Source organism: Prinia subflava, chromosome 30 (genome assembly GCF_021018805.1).
Source record: "Prinia subflava isolate CZ2003 ecotype Zambia chromosome 30, Cam_Psub_1.2, whole genome shotgun sequence".
Lineage (NCBI taxonomy): Eukaryota > Metazoa > Chordata > Aves > Passeriformes > Cisticolidae > Prinia > Prinia subflava.
In genome coordinates this window covers 476,611-501,113 of record NC_086276.1, presented here as the reverse complement: position 1 = coordinate 501,113, position 24,503 = coordinate 476,611, and the positions used below count along the sequence as shown (strand labels likewise).

General features: G+C 55.3%; 2 protein-coding genes across 7 annotated transcripts in view; one reads left to right on the top strand and one right to left on the bottom strand.

Annotated features, from left to right (window-relative positions):
* LOC134562705 (zinc finger protein 239-like) overlaps nucleotides 1-24,503 on the bottom strand; it is a 281,290-nt gene that overhangs the window by 107,590 nt on the left and 149,197 nt on the right. Inside the window, exons 1-3 of one of the 4 annotated variants that reach the window (XM_063420225.1) lie at nucleotides 7,203-7,302; nucleotides 4,312-4,389; nucleotides 1,321-4,126 (exon numbers count right to left, since the gene is read on the bottom strand). In XM_063420225.1, coding sequence (XP_063276295.1) covers nucleotides 3,036-4,126; nucleotides 4,312-4,363 — 1,143 coding nt within the window. In that variant the 5' untranslated portion in view covers nucleotides 4,364-4,389; nucleotides 7,203-7,302 and the 3' untranslated portion in view covers nucleotides 1,321-3,035. Of the gene's footprint in view, nucleotides 1-1,320; nucleotides 4,127-4,311; nucleotides 4,390-5,039; nucleotides 5,898-7,202; nucleotides 7,303-24,503 lie in introns of those variants that run through there. The other 3 variants (XM_063420224.1, XM_063420222.1, XM_063420223.1) reach the window with 3 other exon arrangements.
* The window catches only part of LOC134562703 (zinc finger protein 883-like), a 191,106-nt gene that overhangs the window by 81,924 nt on the left and 84,679 nt on the right, over nucleotides 1-24,503 (top strand). The window lies entirely within an intron of this gene.

Genomic DNA, 24,503 nt, shown 5'->3' with positions numbered 1-24,503 from the left:
TGGAGGGGACCCTGACAATATCCCAAAAAAGCTGTTGCTGCCCCGCACCCTGTGGCCTCAGTCAGAGCCGAGTGGCGGCGGGTGGCTGGGGACAGGGAGACCCTTCCTAGCAGCATGGCCCCTCTCAGCCCGCCCTCTGCGAAAGCAGACCAGCAGCGACAGAGACTGCAAGAGAGGGGAGTGTGTGAAGCCTCAGGCAACCACAAAGCAAAACAGAAGCGGCACCGCATTCCCTGCCTCCCCCTCAGCAAAATCACCCAGTAAAGCGTGGCCAACTCTTGTAAGCTGAGAAAGCCCTACAAGTCACTCCACTGCTCCTACAACAGCCCAACCTGCCGTCTGCTGCGGGCCCTCTTAAGCTGATACTGTACTAGAAAAAAAAAACCTACATGTGATATGGAGGATGTTTATGAATATACAAATACAAGATTTTAGAAGCAGCTTTTGGTGATTTTGTAGTAGAGAAACAGCTTGTACTGAGAACACATAGAAGATTAGCCATTAAGCTTGGTTGTTAGGTAGTTACTAAGTAGAAGTCATACAGGTAAGATGTATGTTGAAACTCAGCAAAGCAGGACCTAGGTATTTGTCAAAAATCGATAAAGCACAACTTTGTGGCTTGAACCCAGCAAAATCAAGCTCTTAATCTTTGGCAAGAGCAAAGTGACCTGAAAAATACCCAAACCTCCACTGTGCCTGCCCAGAAGCGAAGATCAGCCTGAGGAAGATGATGGCCTTCCTACCAAGACCCCAACTCACACTGCCAGGAGGTGTGACAGCTAATTAGAACACGAAGCGAGAGAAGGCGGGGAATGGGCGGGTGGGGAGGTGTGGGTTTGTGGGATCCATGTGCATTTAAACCTGGACCTTGTTCTGACCAGGTACGCACGGTTTGGAGGAGATATCCCCCTGTGTGTCCCAGCTGGAAATAAAACATACTGCTTTACAATTTCTACCTGTAAAGTCCTTATTCTACGCTTCACACGGTAATCCCCATCTTGAGGGCCCCGAGCAGCGCCGCCCCCACAGCGGGAGCGGAGAGCAGAGCACGGGCAGGCGGCCGCGGGGAGCGGCGGGCGCCCCTCCCAGCCCCGCCGGCCACAGCCACTGCCCGCGGCAGTGCGGATGATCAACACACAGAAAAACCCAGAGAGGACTAACCACAGAATTGTGTTTTCAATCATCGGACACAACAAATAGCTACCATTAAAACAAGTATCCATTCTAATACTGTTTTTAAATACTCCCGACAGTTTAATCCTAACAATAGTAAACTCTTTTCTTTCCAGATGCATATTGAAGTTACAATAAAATGCTATGTGATATTTAAAATTTTGGTTTTATTTGATAATTTCTTCTGTATAAAATTCATAATCATTTACATGCTGTTTTTACCCTCCAAAGAAAAAGGGAAGCACCAAGATACTTATTTTTCTCTTCCAAAAATCCTACCATTTCAGTTACAGCATTTCAACAAAGCATTTTCATGCTAAAAATTACTAACAACCACCTTTCATATTTCACTCATGCCAACTCCTGTTCAAGTCAATAGCAAATTTCTAAAAGTGAAAGCAAGTCACTTTGACTAACTGATTTGGCTTTAGAGAAGTTAAATCTTTTTTCCTCAGATAAACATGAAAAGCCTCATCCAGAAGAGGCTCTTCAAGTCCTCACTGTGATAAAGAGGCCCTTCAGCTGTAGCAGAGCCTGAGTGATGGTAAAACATATAGGCAGTTTGAAGTTTCACCTTAGTCATGTTCAAAAATACGTGTTTTATTCCTGTCATAATTGTTAAAGAAAGGTAAAAAGTGTGGGGTGGGTGTACACCTCCTCAAGAGCTTTAGGTGCTCTCATGTTTTTCTAAGTAAAAGATTGTCAACAGTAAGACAATTTACCCACCACCTTGCTTTACTCCAAGATTCAAACATTTGGGAGACATCAGAGGCAGAAAGATGTGTGCTTTGATTGAAATGGTTTTTAGTTTGTTTACTGTTTTCTAGTGTCAAGTTGGAACCTGTAACTTCTAAGCAATTAACCTGTGACATGCTAGCCTGGCAAATTGTGGTATTAGTGGATTTCGCCTAACACCTCCTAGACGTGAATACTGCAGCTCCAATAACACACGAGACACATCACTGGCTAGGGAAACTTAAGTTTATCAAATTGAGTACAAAGCCTCATTCAAATTAAATTCATACTGTCTTTGTCGTCCTACCTGCAAGGTGCCTGCAAGAAGGATAACAAAGAACATTTCCTTTTTTTAATTAGAACCGAAAGGGCGACAGAATAGCTAATCTGTCAGCCAGAGAAGATAAATCTGGCCATAACAGACCCAACTCAGCTGACCTGCCTTGTTCTAGAAGTCTCTAGGTGAGTGGGAGAGCTCATGCAGACACCTCAACCAGTCATAGCCAGTTCAGAGAGCAGACATATCACTGGTCAAGGAGCTGGGCAGGGCTAGGAGCTAGAACTGGGAGTTTAGAACTTAGTATATCAGGGAGATCCAAACAATAAAACATGCTGTTTGTCTCATGATCCAGAGGTCTCGAGTCATGATTTGTGTCTCCCTAGCCATGAACCCCTCAGGTTACAGTAGGATTCAGCCTTTCTAGGTTAAAAATGAGTTGTTCCTAGTGGGATTTGCATGGTTTTGAGGTGACAGATGATCCCTTTTGGCTTTAAGAGTGCAAAGAGATGGAGTATCCAGCAAAAATCCCCCAAGAACACACAAATCCTCCAGAATATGGCTCCAATCCTAAACTCCCCCTCAATTACCTGTGAAATGGTGGGACTTCAGAAATATTTGGTCAATTTCTTTCTTTTCAACCCTGTTTTGGCTCTTTTTAAGGGATGAAGATGAATCAGAGGAAAATTAAGGTCAAAACAAAAGGATAACCAGAATAGTGCCTTCCCAACATGGATCACAGGGAATGTGGGTCACCAGGGCTCTGCTCAACATGGGTACTCCAGTGGGGGATGGAGTTGGAGCAGTGCACGAAGCTGTTCCTGCACTGGGGGCACTCACAGGGCGTCCCTTACTGGTGCCTCTGTTGGTGTCTGGTCAAGGATGAGCTGTGTAAGAAGTTCTTCTCACACTGGGGACACTCGTAGGGCCTCTCCCGGGCGTGAACGCGCCGGTGGATGATGAGGGTGGAGTTCTGCTTGAAGCCCTTCCCGCAGTCGGGGCAGTGGAAGGGCCTCTCCTCTGAGTGAATTTGCTGATGTACAAGGAGCTGGGTGCTGATCCGAAACTTCTTCCCACACTCAGAACACTTGTATGGCCTCTCCCCAGTGTGGATCTTTTGGTGGCTGATCAGGTTGGCATGCTGGTTGAAGCTCTTCCCACATTCCCCACACTTGTAAAGCCTTTCCCCAGTGTGGATGTTCTGGTGGCAGATCAGGTTGGAGCTCTGCCTGAAGCTCTTCCCACATTCCCCACACTCGTAGGGCCGTTCCCCAGTGTGGGTCCTCTGGTGCCGGTTCAGGTGGGAGCTCCGGCTGAAGCTCATCCCACATTCCTCACACTTGTGGGGCCTCTCCCCAGTGTGGATGAGCCGGTGCCTGTCAAGATGAGTGTTTTGCCTGAAGCCCTTCCCGCAGTCAGGGCAGCGGAAGGGCCTCTCCTCCGTGTGTGTGCGCTGGTGCAGGAGGAGACTGGAGCTGAGCTGAAACCTCTTCCTGCATTTATCACACTCGTAGGGCCTCTCCCCCGTGTGGACCATCTGGTGACGGATCAGGGTGTAGCTCCACTGAAACCTCTTCCCACATTCCCCACACTCGTGGGGTCGTTCCCCAGTGTGAATCCTCTGGTGCCTGATTAGGTTGGACCTCTGTTTAAAGCTCTTTCCACACTCGGAGCACTTGTTGGGCTTCTCCCCATCAGGAAGCTTCTCATGCTCCACCAGCTCTGAGCTCTGGCTCCATCTCCGGCCGCCTTCCCGGCACAGTGTGGGTCTTTCCTCCTCACATCCCTCCGATCTGTCTTTGCAGCCCCTCCTTGTGAAGGATCTCAGGGGATTTTCCTCCTCATTGGATTCCTGAGCACTGGAGCTGCTCCAAACGGCCTCTCCCATGAGGTTCTGCTGTGGGGATTTGTCCTCCCTGGTCTCCATCCTCAGCTCCTTGTCTGGGGAGGAAGGACAAGGAGAGGATGGGATTTGCCTCGGTGCCACAGGGAAGGGGAAGGAGATCCCCTCAGTCCATCCCCGGCAGGACGGCGTCGGCAGCGGGGCTGTCCTGCAGCCAGGGGTCAGGCTGGGCTGGGAGATGGAGCAGGGGAGAGAGGGAAGGGGGCAGTGACTTCCTCCTCACCTGCCTGGGAGTTCTGGGGCATCTTCCTTTTCCTCACAGCTTCCTCTTCCATTGGCCAATGATTGGGAATGGGAAATCCTGGTTTAGGGTAAAAATGATACATGAGTGCCTTCAGTTTGACAATCCTTCTCCCCAAGTCCATCTCTAAAAGTCACCGGGTATTTGGGGTCCATAAAAACCCCCCAAACACCAAGATTCAGCCCTGAAAAAGCCTCCCAGCAGTTCCCTGTCTCTACTCTCTCCTCTTTGGTGTTTGGAGGTTCCCCCTGTCCCAGCTGCTGGGGGTCCCGCTTGTATTGGGGTCCTCCATCTACTGGGTCCCTGCCCTCCCCAGGCTGCTGGGACTCCCAGGATCCTGAACAGCTCCCCTCTCTTCTGTCTCCCCATTTGGGGATGCTGGGGGGTTTTTGGGGTCCCAGGGTCCCTTCTCCCCTTATTCACTGCTTTGGGGTGCAGGGGGTCCAAGGAGTCCCCCCTGCCCCTCTCCAGGCTGTGGAGGGTCCCGTGGATTGTGGCGCTCCCCCCTCTCTGGGCTCCCCACTTTGGGGTCCTGGGGGACACAGGGCTCTGCTCCTCCAGGCAGCCGCCACTGGGACCCCTCAGTGTCCCCCCAAGGGCAATTTTCAGCTCAGCTTTGGAGTTCTTCATTCTCAAAACATCTACCCCCAAAAACTACCAACTCATGGACTCCCCAGGCTATCTGGGCTGAGCTCCCCCTCCCTCAGCACCTGCGGGATTGGGGGGTGATGATTCCACAGGTGAGGGGAGGCTGCAAATGCAGGGAGCGCTTGGCCTCGTGGCCTTCTTTCTCCTTTTCTTGATCCTCCTTTGTCCCTCCTCCTCCTCTTCCTCCGGCTCCTCCTCTTCCATCCCTCCTCCTCTTGCCTAACCCCACCTCCTTCTCCTGCTTCCATCCATTCTCCTGCTCCTTCTTCATCCCTCCTCTTCCATCCCTGCTCCTCCTCCCCCAGGAGCAGCCACACCCTCGGTGCCCCGTTCCCAGCCCCTGGCAGCCCGCGGGAGCAGCGGGGATGGAGCCGGGACAGGTCGGGATGGGCAGCGCGGGGCTCTCGGCTGCTCCCACCCGCTGGGGGCTGGGGGAACCCGGCCCGGGGAAAAGGAGAGGGAAACTGGGAAAACTGGGGCTGCACATCCAAACTGGGGCTGGCTGGGGACCCTGGCTGGGGACTTCCAGCCCTTGGGGCTCCTCTCGGGAGATCCGGGACGGGGGAACGCAGAGAGGGCTGGGGGATGCCAGGAGTGCAATCGCTGGGAGTGGCTGGGCTGTACTGGGGTAACTGGAACCTTACTGGGACAACTGGGAGTGACGGGGAATGACTACAAGCATGCTGAGGGACACTGGGGTATACTGGGAGTGTCTGTGATCGTACTGGGGGGACTGGAAGAACACTGGGAACAGCCAGGACCATGCTGGGAATGACTGGGACCATGCTGAGAGGGACTGGGACTATTCTAGGGACAACTGGGATCATACTGGGAGGAACTGGGAACAACAGGAACTATGCTTGGGGCAACTGGGATTGTACTGGAATCACAGTGGGAACAGGTCAGTCCATGCTGGGGAGAACTGTGATCACACAGTTATGAGAGGTGATGAGAATCATACTGGGATTGTCTGGAAGTGGCTGTGAGGAACTGGAATCATGCCGAAAGCAACTGGGAGGTGGGAGTGACTGGGAGCATGCTGGGGGTGACTGGGATATACTGAGAGACACAGGGAGTGACTGGGATCATACTGGAGGCCACTGGGGTCATGCTGGCATTGACAGGGAGCAACTGGGATCACACTGGGGGCCACTGGCATCAGACTGGGAGTGACTGGCAGTGACTGGACAGATTGCAAGTGACTGGAATCATACTGAGATTCATACTGGGATCATACTGGGAGTGGCTATAATCATACTGGGATTAGAGTGGGGGTCAATGGACCCTGACTGGGAGCTACCAGACCCATGCTGGGAGCAAACTGGGGACATGCTGGGAGCAACTGGGATACAGCTGGGGGCAAGGGAACCACACTCAGGTAACTGGGAGTGCCTGGGAATGACAATGAGAATGTTCAGGGCAACTGGGACATACTGGGAGTGTCAGAGACAATAGGGGTGGTGACTGTGAGAAACTGGGAGAGAGGGGGGGAGGAACTGGGACCATGCTGGGGGAAACTGCGGGCAAGTGACTGGAGCCCTGCTGGGAGAGACTGGGATCATAGTGGGAGTGACTAGGACTGTGCTAGGGGCAATTGGGAGAACTGGGAATAGACTAGACGAAAGTGGGAGGAACTGGGAGAAACAGGAACCGTTCTGGTGGCAAACTGCATCATATTCGGAAATGACTGGGAGTCACTGGGCTCATACTGGGAGTGACTGGGCTCATACTGGGCTCATACTGGCTCATTCCAGCAGTGGCAAATCGGAACACTTTCCCGCTCATCCCGCCCCTCCAGCCCCCGCCGGGGTCCTGGATATCCCAGGGGATTCTCCCCCTCTCGGGGTCCCCACTTTGCGGTTCTGGGGCTCTCTTCTCTCTGGGGTCCCGCTCAGGGCGGCCCCGGCAGACGCGGTCCCCCCGCCCCGGTGTCCCCCCGGCCCCGCCGCTCCCGCGCGCTCCCCACGTGGGCCCGGCAGAGCTCGCAGGGCCCGGCCCGGGAAGCCCAACCCCCACCGCGGGGGGACCCGCATCCCCCCGACCCCCAACGGGGCTCTGCTGCCACCAGGATCCCAAAAACACCTCCCGGGAGCCCCCGATGTCCCCCCGAGGGGCATCTGCACCTCGGCTTTGGATCCCTGCAAGCTCCAAACAACTCTCCCAAAAAACCCCAAATCCAGAGACCCCCCCGGGATATTTGGGGCGAGCTCCCCCTCCCCGGGCACCTGCGGGATGGGGGCGTTCCGGGGGCCTGCGAGTTCAGGGAGCGCTGGAGCCGCGCGGTTCCTCCACTCGTTGTCTCCTCCCGCTCCCTCCTGCCGCTCCGCCTCTTCCTCCCTCCCTCCCTCCTCCTCCTCCCCCGTTCCCCGGACCCGTCGCAGCCCGCGGGAGGAGCGGGAATGGAGCCGGGCCAGGTGGGAAGGCAGAGAGGGTTGGGGGATGGCAGGAGTGGGATCACTGGGAGTGACTGGGCTGTACTGGGATCATACTGGGAGCAGCTCCTGTGTGACTAAGTTATACTGGGATCATACTGGGATCATACTGGGATCATACCGGGATGATACTGGGAGTGAGTAGGAGCAGCGCGATGGCTCCAGCGCTGGGGCTGGCGGCGCTGCTGGGGTGGCGAGGGGGCAGTGGGACCTCCGGCAGCGGGACCCGAACGGGACCGGGACCCCCCTGCTCCCCTTATCCTGCACAGGGACCCCCCTGAATCCCCTATTTCTGGACATCAGGACCCCCTGCTCCCCTTTTCCCGGTCATCCCATGTCTCCCAGCCTCCAGACTTCCCGTGTGCTTGACCCTGGGATGACCTGGAACGCCTTGGACCCCCATTCCTGGGGCTTTCCCAGCCCCCAGCCCCACCTTTCTACAAAACCAGAGACCCCTGAAGTCCCTCTTCCCGAATATCTCGGGTTTCCCCAGCCTGTGACCCTCCTGTTTTATGAAAACCTGGACTCCCCTTTCCTGGGCTCAAGGACCCCCTGGAACTCCCTTCTACCTCTCCCAGTCCTTGCTCCCCATTTCATTGACCCTGAGACCCCCCCTGACCCCCCATTCCTGAGAACTGAGACACCCTTTTGCCGCTTTGCCCAGCACTGACACCCCCCTGCACCCCCTTATCCGGCACCAACTCAACCTTTTCCCAGCCACCCCGCCTTTCCCAGCCCCCAGATCCACCCTTTTCCTTGACTCTGGGACCCCTGGGCCCCCATTCCTGCATTTCCCAGCCCCCAGCCCCTCCTTTCCTCACCCCGAGGAGCCCTGGCACCCCCTTTGCTGGACACAGGATTTCCTGGACACCCCATCCCACCTCTCCCAGTGCCTGCCCTCCCCTTTCTTTGACTCTGAGCCCCTGAACCTCGTTCCACCTCTCCCAGCTCTTCAAGTCCCGCCTTTCCTTGACCTGTTGACCCCCCTGGATCCCCAAATCTCTGTGTTCCCCCAGTGTCCCACTGCCTGCAGTGCCTGGAAGTGGCGCTGTCAGAGCCCGGCCCAGGGGTCCCCCAGTCCTTGATTGTGGGCGGGACCCCCTGTGAGCGCTGGGACAGCGAGCGGGGCCGGATGGAGCTGCAGAGAGCGGGGATGGCAGCGGGAGCTGAGCTGGGATATTGGGATAGGCAGAGCTGGGACATTGGGATAGCCAGAGCTGGGGCATTGGGATAGGCAGAGCTGGGACACTGGGATAGCCAGAGCTGGGACATTGGGATAGCCAGAACTGGGATATTGGGATAGGCAGAGCTGGGATATTGGGATAGCCAGAGATGGGATTTTGGGATAGCCAGAGCCGGGACATTGGGATAGGCAGAGCTGGGACACTGGGATAGCCAGAGCTGGGACATCGGGATAGGCAGAGCTGGGACACTGGGATAGCCAGAGCTGGGACATTGGGATAGGCAGAGCTGGGACATTGGGATAGCCAGAGATGGGATTTTGGGATAGCCAGAGCTGGGACATTGGGATTTTCCCAATCAGCTCTGAGCTCAGACAAATCAGTCTGTCACCTCAGAAACACTGAAATCCCACTGAACACAACTCAATTTTAACCCAAAAGGAATCAATCCCACCTCATAAAAACTCAATCCCACTCCAAAGTTAGTCGATTCCACGGCCGCCAGGGTGAGATGGGGTTGGAAAGAGACTGGGAGAAGTGGCATCCAAATTTGGAGCAGGGGGATTGGGATTGTGTGGGGCTGGGTGGGTGGGATGTGTTTTGATAGTAAATCAAACTTTGACAGTTCTTGATTCCTGTCCCATTCATTTTCAGTCAGTGTCAGTTCTGTTCTCACAGTGCCACCTTCTCAGCTGATTGTCCCTGTAGGATCTTGCTGCCCTTGGCTTGTTGCACTTTGCTTTGTTTCCTTGCTGTGCCTGAAGTGTCCAGGCAGGGGCAGAGTGACTCTTGCTGAGGAACTTTGTCATGCTTTCGCCTAATATTAAATCTGGGTTTTGCTGATCTCTTGCCAGGGATTTTTTAAGCGCTCTCAAGTCCTTGTTTGTAACAGGGTGAAGGAGCCCTGGCCCAGGCTCTGGCCCTGGGGGACATGGGGACACTGCCAGGGGGTCCCTGTCCCCCTGTCCCATCCCCCCCTGTCCCCGTGTCAGGCTCTGGGGTCGATCTTGTGAAACATCCTCTGGGGGAGGCTGCGGCACCAGGGGTGGGGGGGATGTGGGGAGACAGGGGACCCCGCTGTGCACGAGCAGCGTTGGACTCCTCTGGGGGAACTGTGAGGGGGGCCGGGGTGGAGTGACCTCCCCACTGACCTCTGCAGTGACCTCACACTGCCCCTGTGATGTCACACCACTCTGTGATGTCACACACCCTCCTGTGATATCACACCACCCCCATGATGTCACACCACCAGCGTGATGTCACACAGCCCTCTGGTGTCATACTGCCACCCTGTAATGTCACAGCACACACTTTGACCTCACAGCCATCTTTCTGACGTCTTACAGTTACACTGTGATGTCACAGCCAGCTCTGTGATGTCACACCCCACTCAGTGATGTCACACATCCTTCTCTGAGACATCACAGAGCTGCCCTCTAATGTGACAGAGCCTCCGTCTGTGATGGCAGTGCTTGCACTGTGACCTCACAGTGCACTTTATGATGTCACAGCCTGCTCTGTGATGTCACAACCCACTGTTATGCAGCCCACTGTATGATGTCATACAGTCACACTGTGATGTCACAGCCTGCTCTGTGATGTCACAGCCCACTCTGTGATGTCACAGCCCAATCTGTGATGTCACAGCCCACTCTTATGTCATGCAGCCCACTCCATGACAACATACAGCCACAGTGCGATGTCACAATCCACTCTATGATGTCATACAGCCACACACTGTGATGTCACAGCCCACCTGTGACCTCACAGCCCAGTCTATGATGTCATTCAGCCACACTGTGGTGTCACAATCCACTCTATGATGTCACACAGCCACACTGCTGTGTCACACCCTGCTCTGTTCCCATTGTGTCACAACAGTCTCCAGCGCTCTAGGAGGCTGCAGTGTGAAGCAGTGGACATTTGCCCTCAGGCCTTTCTTGGTCACAGTGGAACCTTGCTTGCACGAGGCCTGGCAATGTCCCAGTGGAACATGGGTTCCACAAGGGCCCCACTTGATCAAAGTAGAGCCTTGGATCCATGACATTCCACTGTGTCACAATGTTCTCCTTGGTTTCCTGAGAACCTGATGTGTTGACAATTGACCCTGGGTTCCTTGAGATTCGATTGAATGGCAGTGGTGTCCTAGGTTTCATAGAGCCCAGGTTTGTCACAATGGATCCTTGGTCTCAGGATATTCCATTGTGAGACAGTGGTCTCCAGCACTCTCTAAGGCTGCACCGTGGAACAGTGGACACTTGGTTCCATGAGTTTCCATTGGGTCACAGCGGTCTCCTCTGTTGCACTGGGCCTGGCTGTGTCCCAATGGACACTGGGTTCCATGAGCAGTGGCACTGTCCCAGGGGCACCTGTGTTCCATGACACCCTGCTGTGTCACAAGTGACACTTTGTTCCGTGAGATTCTATGGAGTCACAGCGTCACTGGGGTTCCATGTGGGTGCCCGGGGAGTGGGGCCTGGTCCAAACATCCTGGGCAACCCTGGACTGGTGCCTTTTGGGGGGAATCTTTGGATCTTGCAGGACTCCAAAGCCAAGCCACAGATGCCCCTTGGGACATAGTGGAGCATTGTGGAAGCCAAGAGACCCTGATGGAGCCAAGGCTGCAGTGTGTCACACAGGGACCCCAGGGAAGCCAGGAGACCCTGATGGATCCAAGGCTGCAGTGTGTCACACAGGGACCCCAGCGAAGCCAGGAGACCCTGATGGAGCCAAGGCTGCAGTGTGTCATACAGGGACCCCAGCGAAGCCAGGAGAGCCTGATGGAGCCAAGGCTGCAGTGTGTCACACAGGGACTTCCAGGGAAGCCAGGAGAGCACTGTGAGCCCATGGAACAATTTGGCACCAAGGTTCCACTGTGACCTGACAGAACCTCATGGAAGCAAGGAAGCATTGTGAGCCTCTGGAGTCCACGTCTGCAGGTGGATTTTCTGTTCCCTCCTGGGATGCTGGTGGGCAATCAAGCCTGAGGCAGCCTCCCAATTGTCTGGTTGTGTCATCAGTGTGGGGGTAATTTGGGGGAATGCCCTGTCAACTGTGGCCCTGCTGCTCCTCCTGGCTGGGCGTGGAGCTGCTGGGACACAGAGGTGGAGGAGGGTCCTGATGTCCCTCCCCTTCGCTCCCCCAAGCCATGCACAACTTTTGGGGCATTTTGAAGCCATCCTGGAGGTGACGTTGGATTGGGAAGGGGGTTGGGACAAACTGGGCGGCTTTTTGGCACGTCCCAGTGTCATGGTTTGACCCTTGCCCAACGCCAGGCACCCACAGAGTCGCTCACTCACCCTCCCCTGCCACAGCTGGGTAGAGGAGGGAAAAGGATAAAAAGGTTAACAACGGTTTCATGAGTGAGATAAGGACCAGGAGAAATATTTCAAGGGCAAACAGGCTCAACTTGACTTGCAAAGTGAATTTATTACTAATGGAATCAGAGGAGGATAATGAGAAGTAAAACAAGCCCTTAAAATACCATTTTTCTCCCCAGCCCCTCCTTCCTTCCCAGCAACAGTGCAGGGACACAGGGCATGGGGGTTGTGGTCAGTTCATCACCGAGATTTTCTTTTGCTGCTCTGGGAGAGGAGTCCCTCCCACGGGAGACAGTTCACTGTGAACTCCTCCAACATGGGTCCACTCTCCCGAGCAGCAGTCCTACTGCGCCTCCTGCAATGTCAATTCCCCTTCACAGGCAAAGAGTTCTTCCAAAGCTGCTGCAACGTGGGTCTCTCTTCCCACGGGGCACAGTCCCCCAAGGACAGGCTGCTCCAGCCTGGAAGCAGGGCCCCTCTCTCCACCGGGACTCCCACTGGATCACAGCCTCCTCCAGACATCCACCTGCTCTGGCGTGGGCATTGCCCCACGGGCTGTGGGTGGATCTCTGCATCCCCCATGCATCCCCATGGGCTGTGGGTGGATCTCTGAATCCCCCGTGGATCCCCACGGGCTGTGGGTGGATCTCTGCATCCCCCATGCATCCCCATGGGCTGTGGGTGGATCTCTGAATCCCCCGTGGATCCCCACGGGCTGTGGGTGGATCTCTGCATCCCCCGTGGATCCCCACGGGCTGTGGGTGGATCTCTGCATCCCCCGTGGATCCCCATGGGCTGTGGGTGGATCTCTGCATCCCCTGTGGATCCCCATGGGCTGTGGGTGGATCTCTGCATCTCCTGTGGATCCCCACGGGCTGCAGGGGCTCAGCTGCTTCACCATGGCCTGCAGAGGAATCTCAGCCCCAGTGTCTGGAGCCCCTCCTGCTCCTCCTCCTCCAGTGACCTTGGTGTCTCCATGTTGTTCCCCCTCACATGTTCTCACCTCCTCCTCTTCTCTGAGGAAAAACTGTGTGCCTTTGTTTTGATTTTCTTCTGAAATGTCATAACAGAGGCATTTCCAGCCTCTCTAATTGGCCCAGCTTTGGCCAGCAGCGTGTCCATCCTCACAGACATCAGGGACTGGCTCTGCTGGACACGGTGGAAGCTTCCAGCAGCTTCTCACAGAAGCCACCTCTGTGGCCCCTGCTTCCAAAACCAGGCAGTGCAAAACCAGTACAGGAGTCACTGGAGAGAAAAGCTCTGATTGAGTAAAAACCACTTTGTGCATTTTCTGATTGGCTTCAAAGTGTTGTGGTCTCTGCACATCCCTATGGCAACTGCAGAGTCATCACCACCACGCCCTCTGACTGGCCAGAGGCTGCTCTGGGGTGGGAGCTGGGGGCAGTCAGGACACTCCCTCTGTCAAGCGTGGGACCCCCACAAGCTGCCTAAAACCACCCAAACTGGGAGTCACAGCTTTTCCTCAGACAGCAGTGGAACCACGGGGTCACCCCAACCTCCCAGAATGAGGCATGGGGCCCACAAGCCATTTATATCCCCCATAAAATGGTGGAAAGCAGCAGGATCCCCCCAAAATTGGTGTCTCCTCACCATCACAAAATGAGGAGGGGATGTCAGCTTCCTGAAATTAGCAGGAAAACTCCAAAAGCCATTTATAACCTGCAAACCTGGCAAGAATCAGGAGGATCTTCCCAAAAATGGGCTCCACATGTCCCTCCCTGTGGTGCCCACTCCAAGTGCTGGAGCCATGTGTCCTCCTCTGCCTCTCTGTGTCGCCTCCTCAAGACTGGGGAGTACCCAAAAAACCCCTCAAGAACAGGGGATAACCCAAATGCCCTCAGAGATGGGGCAGTTGGAGCCGAACCTGTGACTGCAGTGCGGGCTGGGGCTGGGCTGGAGGAGGGAGCTCGGGCTGAATTTGGGGTGGGTGCTGGGGCCAGGAACTGCTCCACCAGTGGTGTCCGTGTCCCTGGCCAGCCCACAGAGGTGGGGACGATGCTTGGGTGGTGGTTGGAGGTGACTTTGTGAATGAGGGAGCGTGGCCGGGCAGCTCCCTCGGCGTTCTTGCTGGACAGCGGCTCTGGAGCAGGGCAATCCCCTCGTGGCTGGAGAATGCAGTGAGGAGAGGGAGAGGAGCCTGGCAAGGGGCTTCAAAGTCAGCAGCGTGGGCAGCTGGGGGGCTCCTCTGGCTTTCAGCACCCTCCTGCCCTGGAGAGGGAATCCTCCGGGATTCTGGGCCTCTGCGGGGCTCTTTTCCTCGTCCTGCTCTTGTGGGGCTCCCCAGGATGAGAATGCAGCCATGGTTTGGCTTGGAAGGCTCCTTCAAGCCCACCCAGTGCCACCCCTGCCGTGGCAGGGACACCTCCCACTGTCCCGGGCTGCTCCGAGCCCCGTCCAGCCGTGTCCCAAGGCAGCAGCCAGGCAGAAATCCGCTGGCCTGCCTGGGGCTGTCAGCTCCTCTGACACCAGGATGATGACAGATTCCATCAGTTCCAGAGAATTCCATGGCGTGAGAGCGCCGGGCCATGGAATGTCCTGGAAGCCAGGCTGTCCTGGGACACAGCAGGGCCTGCTGGAGCCCAGGGCAGCGCTGTGACACCAGGGCACCTGAGGACACCCAGTGTCCCTGGTGACACAGCGGGGCCTGGCAAAAGCAAATCTGGGCCAGAGCCTTTGCTGCGGTGTTCAAAGTTTGATTTCCACCAATTTTCTTTTGGCCGGTGCCCCAGGGATGCTGGAGGGGTCTCCATCGCTGTGGGTGTGGGAAATGCTTGTGGGGGCCGGGGGCCAGGCTTTGGGCCTGATCTTTTTGGGCCTTAGAGATTGGAGCCTGCTGGTAGCTCCTAACTCCTTTCCCAAGGGAAAAGTTTCTTAGGAAAGCTTCTTCCCAAAACAACCTCGGGAAACAACTTTCCTTTCCCAAAACAATCTTTCTGCAGGTGGCGTGTTGCTTTTCTGCTTCTCAGAGAAAAAACATTTTGGCCCTTTCTCTACTTTGCCCAGTGGCATTGGGAAGGTGTCGCTCTTGTTCACTTGTTCACCCATGGTGTTAAGTCTGTATGGGAACACCTTCTAAAATGAGACAATTCAAGGGGGTTTTATGCCTTTTGCCTTCTGAAATAGTCGCAGTCTTTGCTCTTTTGTTGGTGTCCTGCAGCGACACCAGGGGCTCTCTGTCCCTCTCCCTGCAGAGCACGCTCGGGGGCTGGAGTCTCTGTTCCAGATCCCTGTTCCAGGATTGGCTTTTGGCCGAGATTGAAATGATTGTTAGATGTGTGGTGTTGAAATAACTCTGCTGTGAGGGTAAACTCACAGGGTTGGCCGCTGGCCGCGCAGGCATGGCCGCTGGCAGTGCAGGGTTGGCCCCTTGCCGCTTGCCACGGAGGGTTGGCCGTTGGCCACTGACCGCGCAGGGTTGGCCACTGTTTGCCAGCCACACCAGGTTGGCTGCTGGACGGGCAGGGTTAGCCGCTGGCCGCGCAGGGTTGGCCGCTGGCCACGCAGGGTTGGTCACAGGCCACGCAGGGTTGGCTCCTGGCTATGCAGGGGTGGCTGCTGGCCGCTGGCTGCACAGGGTTGGCCGCTGGCCACTGGCCGCGCAGGGTTGGCCGCTGTTTGCCACCCACGCCAGGTTGGCTGCTAGCCGCACTGACTTGGCCGCTGGCTGCTGGCCGCACAGGGTTGGCCGCAGGATGGGCAGGGTTGGCCTCTGTTTGCCAGCTGTGCCGGTTTGGCTGCTGGCTGCACTGGTTTGGCCACTGGCCGCTGGCTGTGCAGGGTTGGCAGCTGGCCGTGCAGGGTTGGCCGCTAGCCACACAGGGTTGGCCATTGGTCGCTGGCCGTGCAGGGTTGGCCGCTGGCTGCGCAGGGTTGGTTGCTGGCCGCTGGCCGTGCACGGTTGGCCGCTGGCCGGGCAGGGTTGGCCATTGGCTGCGCAGGGTTGGTTGCTGGACGCTGGCCGCACAGGGTTTGCCACTGGCCACGCAGGGTTGGCCTCTGGCCACGCAGGGTTGGCCGCTGGCCGTGCAGGGTTGGCCGCTGGCCGCCAGCCGCGCAGGTTTGACCGCCGGTGGCGCAGCGTTGGCCGCTGGCTGCGCAAGGTTGGCTTCTGGCCACGCAGGGTTGGCCGCTGGCCGCGCCGGGTTGGCTGCTGCCTGCTGGCCTCACAGGTTTTGCCGCTGGCCACGCAGGCTTGGCCGCTTGCCGCGCAGGGTTGGCCTCTGGCCACGCAGGGTTGGCCGTTGTCCGCTGGCTGCGCAGGGTTGGCTGCTGGCTGCGCAGGTTTGGCCCCTGGCAGGGCAGGGTTGGCTGCTGGCCACGGCCGCACAGGGTTGGCTGCTGGCCACACAGGGTAGGCCGCTGTTTGCCAGCCGCGCCGGGTTGGCTGCTGGCCGGGCAGGGTTGGCCACTGGCTGTGCAGGCTTGGCCACTGGCTGTGCAGGCTTGGCCACTGGCCGCACAGATTTGGCCGCTGGCCGCGCAGGGTTGGCCCCAGGGCTCCAGGGCAGCTCCCATGGCAAGACCCCACCACGGCACCTGCAGCTGCTCACGCCCCTTTTATACTCGAGGCAAGCCCCGCCCTCTCCCCAACAGCCAATGGCAGCTCAGTGACGTTCTCGGCGTCAGGCACCGAGCGGCCGGGCCCTTTGTGATGTCACAATGGGGGCGGGGAGCCAGGGAGACGGAGCCATCTGATTGGTCGCTGCGGCAGGTGTTACTGCTGGCATTGTGCACGGCGGCGCTGATTGGTTCGTTCCATGCTGAGGGTGGGGTAAGGCGGGGAGCGGGTGCGGGGGTCCCAGCCCCATTGTGGGGGTCCCGGTCCCATGCTGGGCATGCCCAGGCCCATTCTGGGGCTTCTCAAGCCCATTCCGGGGGTCCCAGCCCCACTTTTGGGGTACCTGGGCTCATTGCTTGGAGGGCTCCATGAGGGGCGGGGCTCGGGGCCGGGGGCGGTGTCAGGGCGGGGGTGAGGGGCCGTTGTCAGCCTGGGATGTGGGCTGAGTTGGGCTGGGATTGGGGCCGAGGGGGGCTCAGAGCTGGCACTGGGGCCAGCGCTGGCTGTGGGCTGGGGGTTAGGGCTGGACCATCCACATTGTGCCAAGGAAACTGGAACCACAGGGAGCGGGCAATTGGTCTTGTACTGGGACCAGCCACTCCCAGCAGCAGCACCTCTGAGCTCCTTTCCCACCCATCTCGCCCCTCCAGCCCCAGCATCCCCCACCATGGTCCCGGCAATCCCAGGGCTCCCCCCTCCTCTCGGGGTCCCCGCTTCTGGGACTCTCCACTTTCCAGGGTCTCACTTAGGGTAGCAGAGGCTCTCCCGGGGCTCCCTAAACCTGGTGCTTCCCCCGCCCCATCGGGTCTCTGCTGCCACTAGGGCCCCCAAAAACACCTCTTGGGGAGCCCCTGATGTCCCCCCAAGGGTCATCTCCGGCTCGGCTTTGGAGCCCTGTGAGCTCCAAACATCCCCCTGTAAGACACGGCCGCAAGATCCCTCATCTGTCTCAGGACTGTCGAACAAGGACAGAGGAGATCTGGCCTGACTGGGGTGGGATGTCTGCCAGGTTTCTCTCGTAGGTGCATTCACTGGACCAAGAACTGGGCATGCGTGGTCCTAAAAGGGTCCGATCCGTCCTAAAATCACCCACAAGGGCCTCAAATTCTCCTAAGGGGCCTGAAATCCACATGAAAACCCATCAGGTTGGGCCTCGAATCACGCAAGGAAGCATCATATCCCTTCAATGTGGACTAAAATCACCCCAAGGGAAGTAAAAACCAGCCTAAAACCATATGGTTTGGCCTAAAATCAGAGAAATGGCGTTAAAATCATCCAAATGTGTCAAAAACCACTAAAACGGATCATAAATTTCCCAAACTGGTTTAAAACACACACAAAATGGCTTCAAATCACACGTAAATCTTCCAAACTGGTGTATAATAAACCCTAAAACTACGTGGTTTGGCTTAAAATCACACAAATGGGCATCAAGTCATACAAAAGGATCTAAAATCCACCTTAAAACTGCGCACGTTTTTTGACATTCACCCAAATGGCACGAAACCCCACCAGATTTGGCCTAAAATCATACAAATGTTCTTAAAGTCCACACTAAGCTGCCCAGTTTGGCCTAAAATCACCCAAATGAGCTCAAAAGCTCTGGGAGTGCTACCGAGAGCGAGACAAAGATGAGCACCAGAACCAGACCCAGCACCAAGACTGAGACCGACACCGGCACCGAGACTGGCACCAAGAGCGGCGCCACTCCAGGATGGGCATTGAGACCAAGACTGGGACCAGAATCGACACCAGAACTGAGAGTGGCACTGCACTGGCACCAGGACTAGGACTGAGACCGTAACCAGCACCAGAAGTGGCACTGGGACCAAGACTGAGACCAAGACGGGTGCCAGAACCAGCACCAACACTGGCACTGCTCCAGGACCCAAATTGAGATTGGCACTGGGAGCACTCTGGGACCAAGACTGGTACCAGGACCGGCAGTGGGAGCAGGTCTGCCCTGAGACAGAGACTGAGACTGAGATTGAAACCAGAACTGGAACTGGCACTGGCACCAAGACTGGCACCACTCCAGGACTGAGACTGAGACTGAGACCGAGGCTGGAACGAGCACCGGGTTCGGCTTTGGGATTGCTCCAAGACTTCCACGTTCGCTCCAGGCAGTTCTGGTTGCAGCCCAGTTAAGGACTGGGAGGGACTGAGAGGCAGCCCTGGGCCGGGCGGGACCGCCTCGGTTCGCATCGTTCCAGTGCGGCCATCCCGGTCCATATGATCCTAATTTGTGCTATCCCAGTCTGTGTGGTTCTGGTCCAGATGGTGCCAGCTTGTGAATTCCCAGTCTGTGCAATATCAGTCCATGTGATCCCAGCCCAGACAATCCCAGCCCTACAAGGGCCCAGTCCCATCATCCCAGTCTGGATGCTCCTGATCCAGATGGTCCCGCTCTGTGCAGTCCCAGGCTGGAGGATCCCAGTCCATGTGAGCCCAGACCACAGGATCCCAGTCTGGATGCTCCTGCATGGCACACACTGCAAGGCTCTGCAATTCCAGTTCCCAGCAAGGAAAAGATCTTCCTGCCCTTGAAGGCAAAGCTCTGAAGAAGGAGCCAAAAGCCAAAGGCAGCAAGATCCTACAGGGACATTTCACTGCCAGCCTCCAGAACTTCATCCATGCTGGTTGTAGCTCTTGCATTGGAAATTCAGTTAGGGCAGGGTCTTTGATGGGAGCTGCCCTGGCTGAAGGGAGACACTGAGAGACAAAGAGAGCAGGCAGAGAGAGGCAGGAGAGAAAGGAGGACACCAACACAATCAGCTGAGAAGGTGGCACTGTGAGAACAGAACTGACACTGACTGAAAATGAATGGGACAGAAATGAAGAACTTCCAATCTCAACAACTTCAATCTCCTTCTAACCTCATCTCAGCCTGGTAGCTGTGGAACTGAGCACGTTTGGCATGGGATTGAGTTTCTCTGAGGTGGGAACAAGCCATTTTGAGGGGGGATTGAGCCTTTTTGTGTTAAAAAAGATTAGTTCTCAGTGTGACTGGAGTGGTTTTGAGGTGATAGACTGATGCCTCTTGCCTTTTCGAGTGCAAAGAGAGGGAAAAGAGAAAAAAAATTAAGGCAAAAACAAAAGGATAACCAGCATGGTGTCTTCCCAACATGGATCACAGGGAATGTGGGTCACCAGGGCTCTGCCCAACGTGGCTCCTGCAGTGGGGGATGGAGTTGGAGCAGCACACGAAGCTCTTCCTGCACTGGCAGCACTCGCAGGGCCTTCCCTTACCAGTGCCTCCGTTTGTGTTGGGTCAAGGAAAAGCTCCTGGAGAAGCTCTTCCCACACTGGGGACACTTGTAGGGCCTCTCCCCAGTGTGGATGTGCCTGTGGGTGATGAGGGTGGAGTTGTGCTTGAATCCCTTCCTGCAGTCAGGGCAGCGGAAGAGCCTCTCCTCCGTGTGAATGCGCTGGTGCAAGACAAGATGGGAACTGGTCTGAAACCTCCTCCTGCATTTATCACACTCGTAGGGCCTCTCCCCAGTGTGGATCCTCTGGTGCTGCACCAGGTGGGTGCTGTGCCTGAAGCCCTCCCCACATTCCCCACACTCGTAGGGTCTCTCCCCAGTGTGGATCCTCTGGTGCTGGATCAGAAGAGACCGCCAGATGAAACTCTCCTCACACTCCGAGCACTTGTGGGGCTTCTCCCTATCATGGAGCTGCTCATGTTCAGAGCTCTGAGCTCTGGCTCCATCTCTGGCTGCCTTCCTGGCACAGGGTGGGTCTTTCCTCCTCACATCCCCCCGATTTGCGTTTGCAGCCCTTCCTAGTGAGGGATCTCTGGGCCTTTTCCTCCCGGGTGGATTCCTGTGCCATGGAGCCGCTCCAAACAGCCTCTCTCACGAGGTTCTGCTGCGGGGATTTGTCCTCCCTGGTCTCCATCCTCAGCTCCTTGTCTGGGGAGGAAGGACAAGGAGAGGATGGGATTTGCCTCGGTGCCACAGGGAAGGGGAAGGAGATCCCCTCAGTCCATCCCCGGCAGGACGGCGTCAGCAGCGGGGCTGTCCTGCAGCCAGGGGCCAGGCTGGGCTGGGAGATGGAGCAGGGGAGAGGGGGAAAGGGGCAGTGACTTCCTCCTCACCTGCCTGGGAGTCCTGGGGCATCTTCCTCTTCCTCGCAGCCTCCTCCTTCATCCAGTCAAGGGTTGGGAATGGGAATTCCTGATGTGGAGGAAAACAAGGCATGAGCAATTGGGTGCAACTGGGATCACACTGGGAACATCAGGGAGACACTGGAACCATGCTGGGGGCAACTGGGGTCCCACTGGGATCACAGTGGAAGCAGCTGGGCCATGCTGGGGTAGACTGGGATCATACTGGGAGTGGCTGTGAGCAACTGGGATCAGGCTGGAAAAAACTACAGGAATCTTGGAGTGACTGTGAACATGTTGGCAGCAACTGGGACATACTGGGAGAGACTGAAACCACAGTGGGGGTAAATGGGAGCAACTGGAACCACACTGGATGATCATGGGAGCAGCTGTGCCCATGCTGGGGTCATACTGGGATCCTACTAGAACTGACTGGTATCATACTGGGAGTGACTGCAGTAGTACTGGGAGTATCTTAGAATGACTGGGATCATACTGGAATCAGACTGGGAGTGACTGCAAAGGTGCTGGCCATAACTGGAACCATAGTGGAATCAGACTGGAACCATACTGGGCCCATGCTGGGAGTGCCAGGGAGTCACTCTGGGCATGACTGGAATAATACTGAGAGTATGAGGGAGTGACTGGAGTCATACTGGGGGTGACTGGACCCATACTGGTCACTGGGTGACTGGGTGCCACCAATCATACTGGGAGTGACTGGGATTGTAGTCAAAGTGACTGGGATCATACTGGGACTGACTGGAACCATACCGGGAGTGACTACAGGTGCCACTGGGATCATCCTGGGAGCCACTGGGATTACAGTGGGCATGAATGGATCCTGACTGGGGTTACTGGGAGCTACTGGGCCCATGTTGGGAGGATAATGTGGATGCATTGGGAGCAACTGGGATCATCTGGAAGGTACTGGAACCACACTGAGGGGACCAAGATCACAGCTGGGATTATACTGGGAGCAACTGGGACTATACTTTGGGCAAGTGCAAGAAACTGGGACCATGCTGGAGCCACATGGGAGTAACTGGGAAAGACTGGGATCATTCTGAAGGACATGGAACCTTACTGGGGCAACTGGGATTGACTGGGAGCAACCATGAGCATGCTGAGGGAACTGGGATATACTGGGAGTGTCTGGAACCATACTGGGGATACTGAAAAAACACTGGAAACAGCCAGGACCATGCTGGGTATTACTGGGACCACTCTACAGGCAACTGGGAGCAACTGGGACCACGCTGAGAGGGACTGGGACTATTCTAGGGACAACTGGGATCATACTGGGAGGAACTGGGAACAACTGGAACTATGTTCTGAGCAAATGGGATCGTACTGGCATCCCAGTGGGAACAGCTGGGTCCACGCAGAGGAGAACTGGGATCACACTGAGGATGATGAGAATCATACTGGGATTGACTGGGAGTTGCTGTGAGGAACTGGAGTCATGCTGAGAGAAACTGGGAGGAGGTCAGAGTGACTGGGGGTGACTGGGATTGTCGTGGTTGGGGGGGAGGTGAATTTTCCAGGGGGTTGTGGGCAGGCCAATCAGTGGTCGGGTTTTGTGCTGGTACTTGGAGTAGCCACTGGGAGGTTTGGACATGCCTCTGAGGACACAAGGGGTTAAAAGCAAGCACTCCCAGAGGCTCGGCCTCTTTTGGATTCCGGTTTCAGCGGAGAAACATCTTGGGCCTCCTCCCCTGCTCAGCCAGAGGCTGAGGAGGGGAGGGGAACCATGTGGCCGGGCTGGGGTACACCGGAGCCCCGGGGGGGTGAAGAGAGTGAACAAGACCGGAGCTGAGCTGGCCCCATCCAGGATGGAGGGGTGGAAAACTGTGGAGCTGCCTTCCCTCCCGTTCCACCCTGCCCCCGCCCCACCCAAGGAGAGAGAGACTGCTGCTTCAGAGTTTCGAACACTGGCAGCAGCGAAGAAAGAGCGGCGGGAAGGGAGAGGAGAAGCCCCCGGCTGTGTAAAGAGGTGCCGAGTCCGGGACCCTGCCAGGAGCCAGGAACTGTTAACCCTTCCTTGGCAGAAGGAAACTTTTTTCCCAGACATTGATTCTCATGGCTAGTGGTTTCAGAAGAGAAAGAGAAAACAGCCTGGGACCGAGATGATAGCGGACGATGGAAAAGAAATCCCAGATGGACAGAGATTGAAGGGGAGTGGCTTTTAGGCTGGACTTTTCTTGCATAATGTTAGCCATAGACTGAACTCGAGTCTCTTTGAACATAAACTGCATTTTTTGGGTGGATGCTGGTGGCTCGACTTTGCTAGAGTGACTGGCACTTTAAGAGTGGAGCGAACAGAGAAGAGAGGGGGAGGGTGTGGTGGCGCCCTCTGCCCTCAGAGAAGAAACCCTCGGCCCCAGGGGAAAGATGGGGAGAGCTCGGCTTGCAAGCATCCTTAAAAGAGCCCTATATGCAGCTTTAGCCCATGGACAGTGGTGAGAGCACTGGACATGGAAAAAGAGTGTGTCACCCTGGCAGACTTCTCCAAGTGGTGCCACGGGTGACATGGAAACATATAAAGGGTGGACCTGTGTTTTCTGAGGAGCAGTCTGTGGTGCAAGAGAGACTCCTCTCTCCCTTGCTGAATTGAAGATTAGTTTTTTGAGTGGTGATTGTTTGATTTAAAACCCAAGGTTTTGGTCCATGGAGGGTAATGTGTGGGGGGTGGAAACTGGGGGAAGAGAAGAAATATTCTGGGAAGTTTTCATTTCTGTTTTTGTGTGTGTTTAGAGTTTTCTTTTCTATTTCTGTTCTTATGTAATGTAATAAAGTTTTGTTTTCTGTTTTCAAGGTTTGGGCCTGCTCTGCTCTGTTCCTGATCATATCCCACAGTAGTTGTTAGGGAAAAAACATATATTCATGGGTGCATTAACATCTGGCCAGTGCTAACCCATGACATCTATTCAAATCAAATAGCAGTGACTTACTTTTAAAGGGGGAAATGGATATATGGAATCAACGCTCTAAAGTCATGTCAATAGATGAGTTTTGTTCTCTCCTCAACTACACCAAACAAATCTGCTTGAACACGGCTCCCTGTTTGTGCACTCCCATCAGCACTGGAACGTGGCAAGGCATGTCCTGTCTCCCTTTGGATCTGAACTGCACTCATTGCCTTCACTTCCTCCCAAGCAGAGACAGACAGAGCACTGTGCTCACCGAAAAATGGCACTTCCAGCATGTGGTTGACATAACAGGTCATAAAATGTACTTGAAAAATGTATTTCTGACCAGAAACAGAACATCAAAGTACTTCAAGCATCTCTCCCTGCCCTCTCTGTGATTCATTTTCGCACTTAGAGATTTGAAGCTATTTTAGATAAATAGGGTAAAAAGAACCTGCCAGAGCAGGATGATTTCAGGTATGGACATTTGTACATAAATACATTCCCAGTCTGACTATGTGATGTGAGCAGATGCATTAAGTTCAACGTGAACTGCAGGTGTGACTGTATTTATAGGAATATGGTATTAATTAAAAATTCAGATGTGCTTTGGGCTATTTTGTGTGAAAAAATCCTTTCCACTTCTCCAACTCTCCTAATGGCTATGAAGTCTATGCAAAATGCTTAAGAAGTTTGGACAAAAATGCATTAAAACAATCTCTTCATTGCAACTAAAGCATGCATAACAAATGTACAGCACTTTTATCCCCAGTAATTGCAGATCACAGTCTTTAGAGAGATCTATTTCACTTGTTTAGGCAATCACATAAATTAGACCCATGTTTGCAGGTCATAGTGAGATTATGAAAATATATGAACCGTGATGTTCCCTTTTTTCCCCTTTGAATCTTTATATAAGACCTTGCCACTGACTTTATTTGTAGAAGAAAAAACCATTAGATTACGAGATATTGCTGTTTATTATTTGTATTGT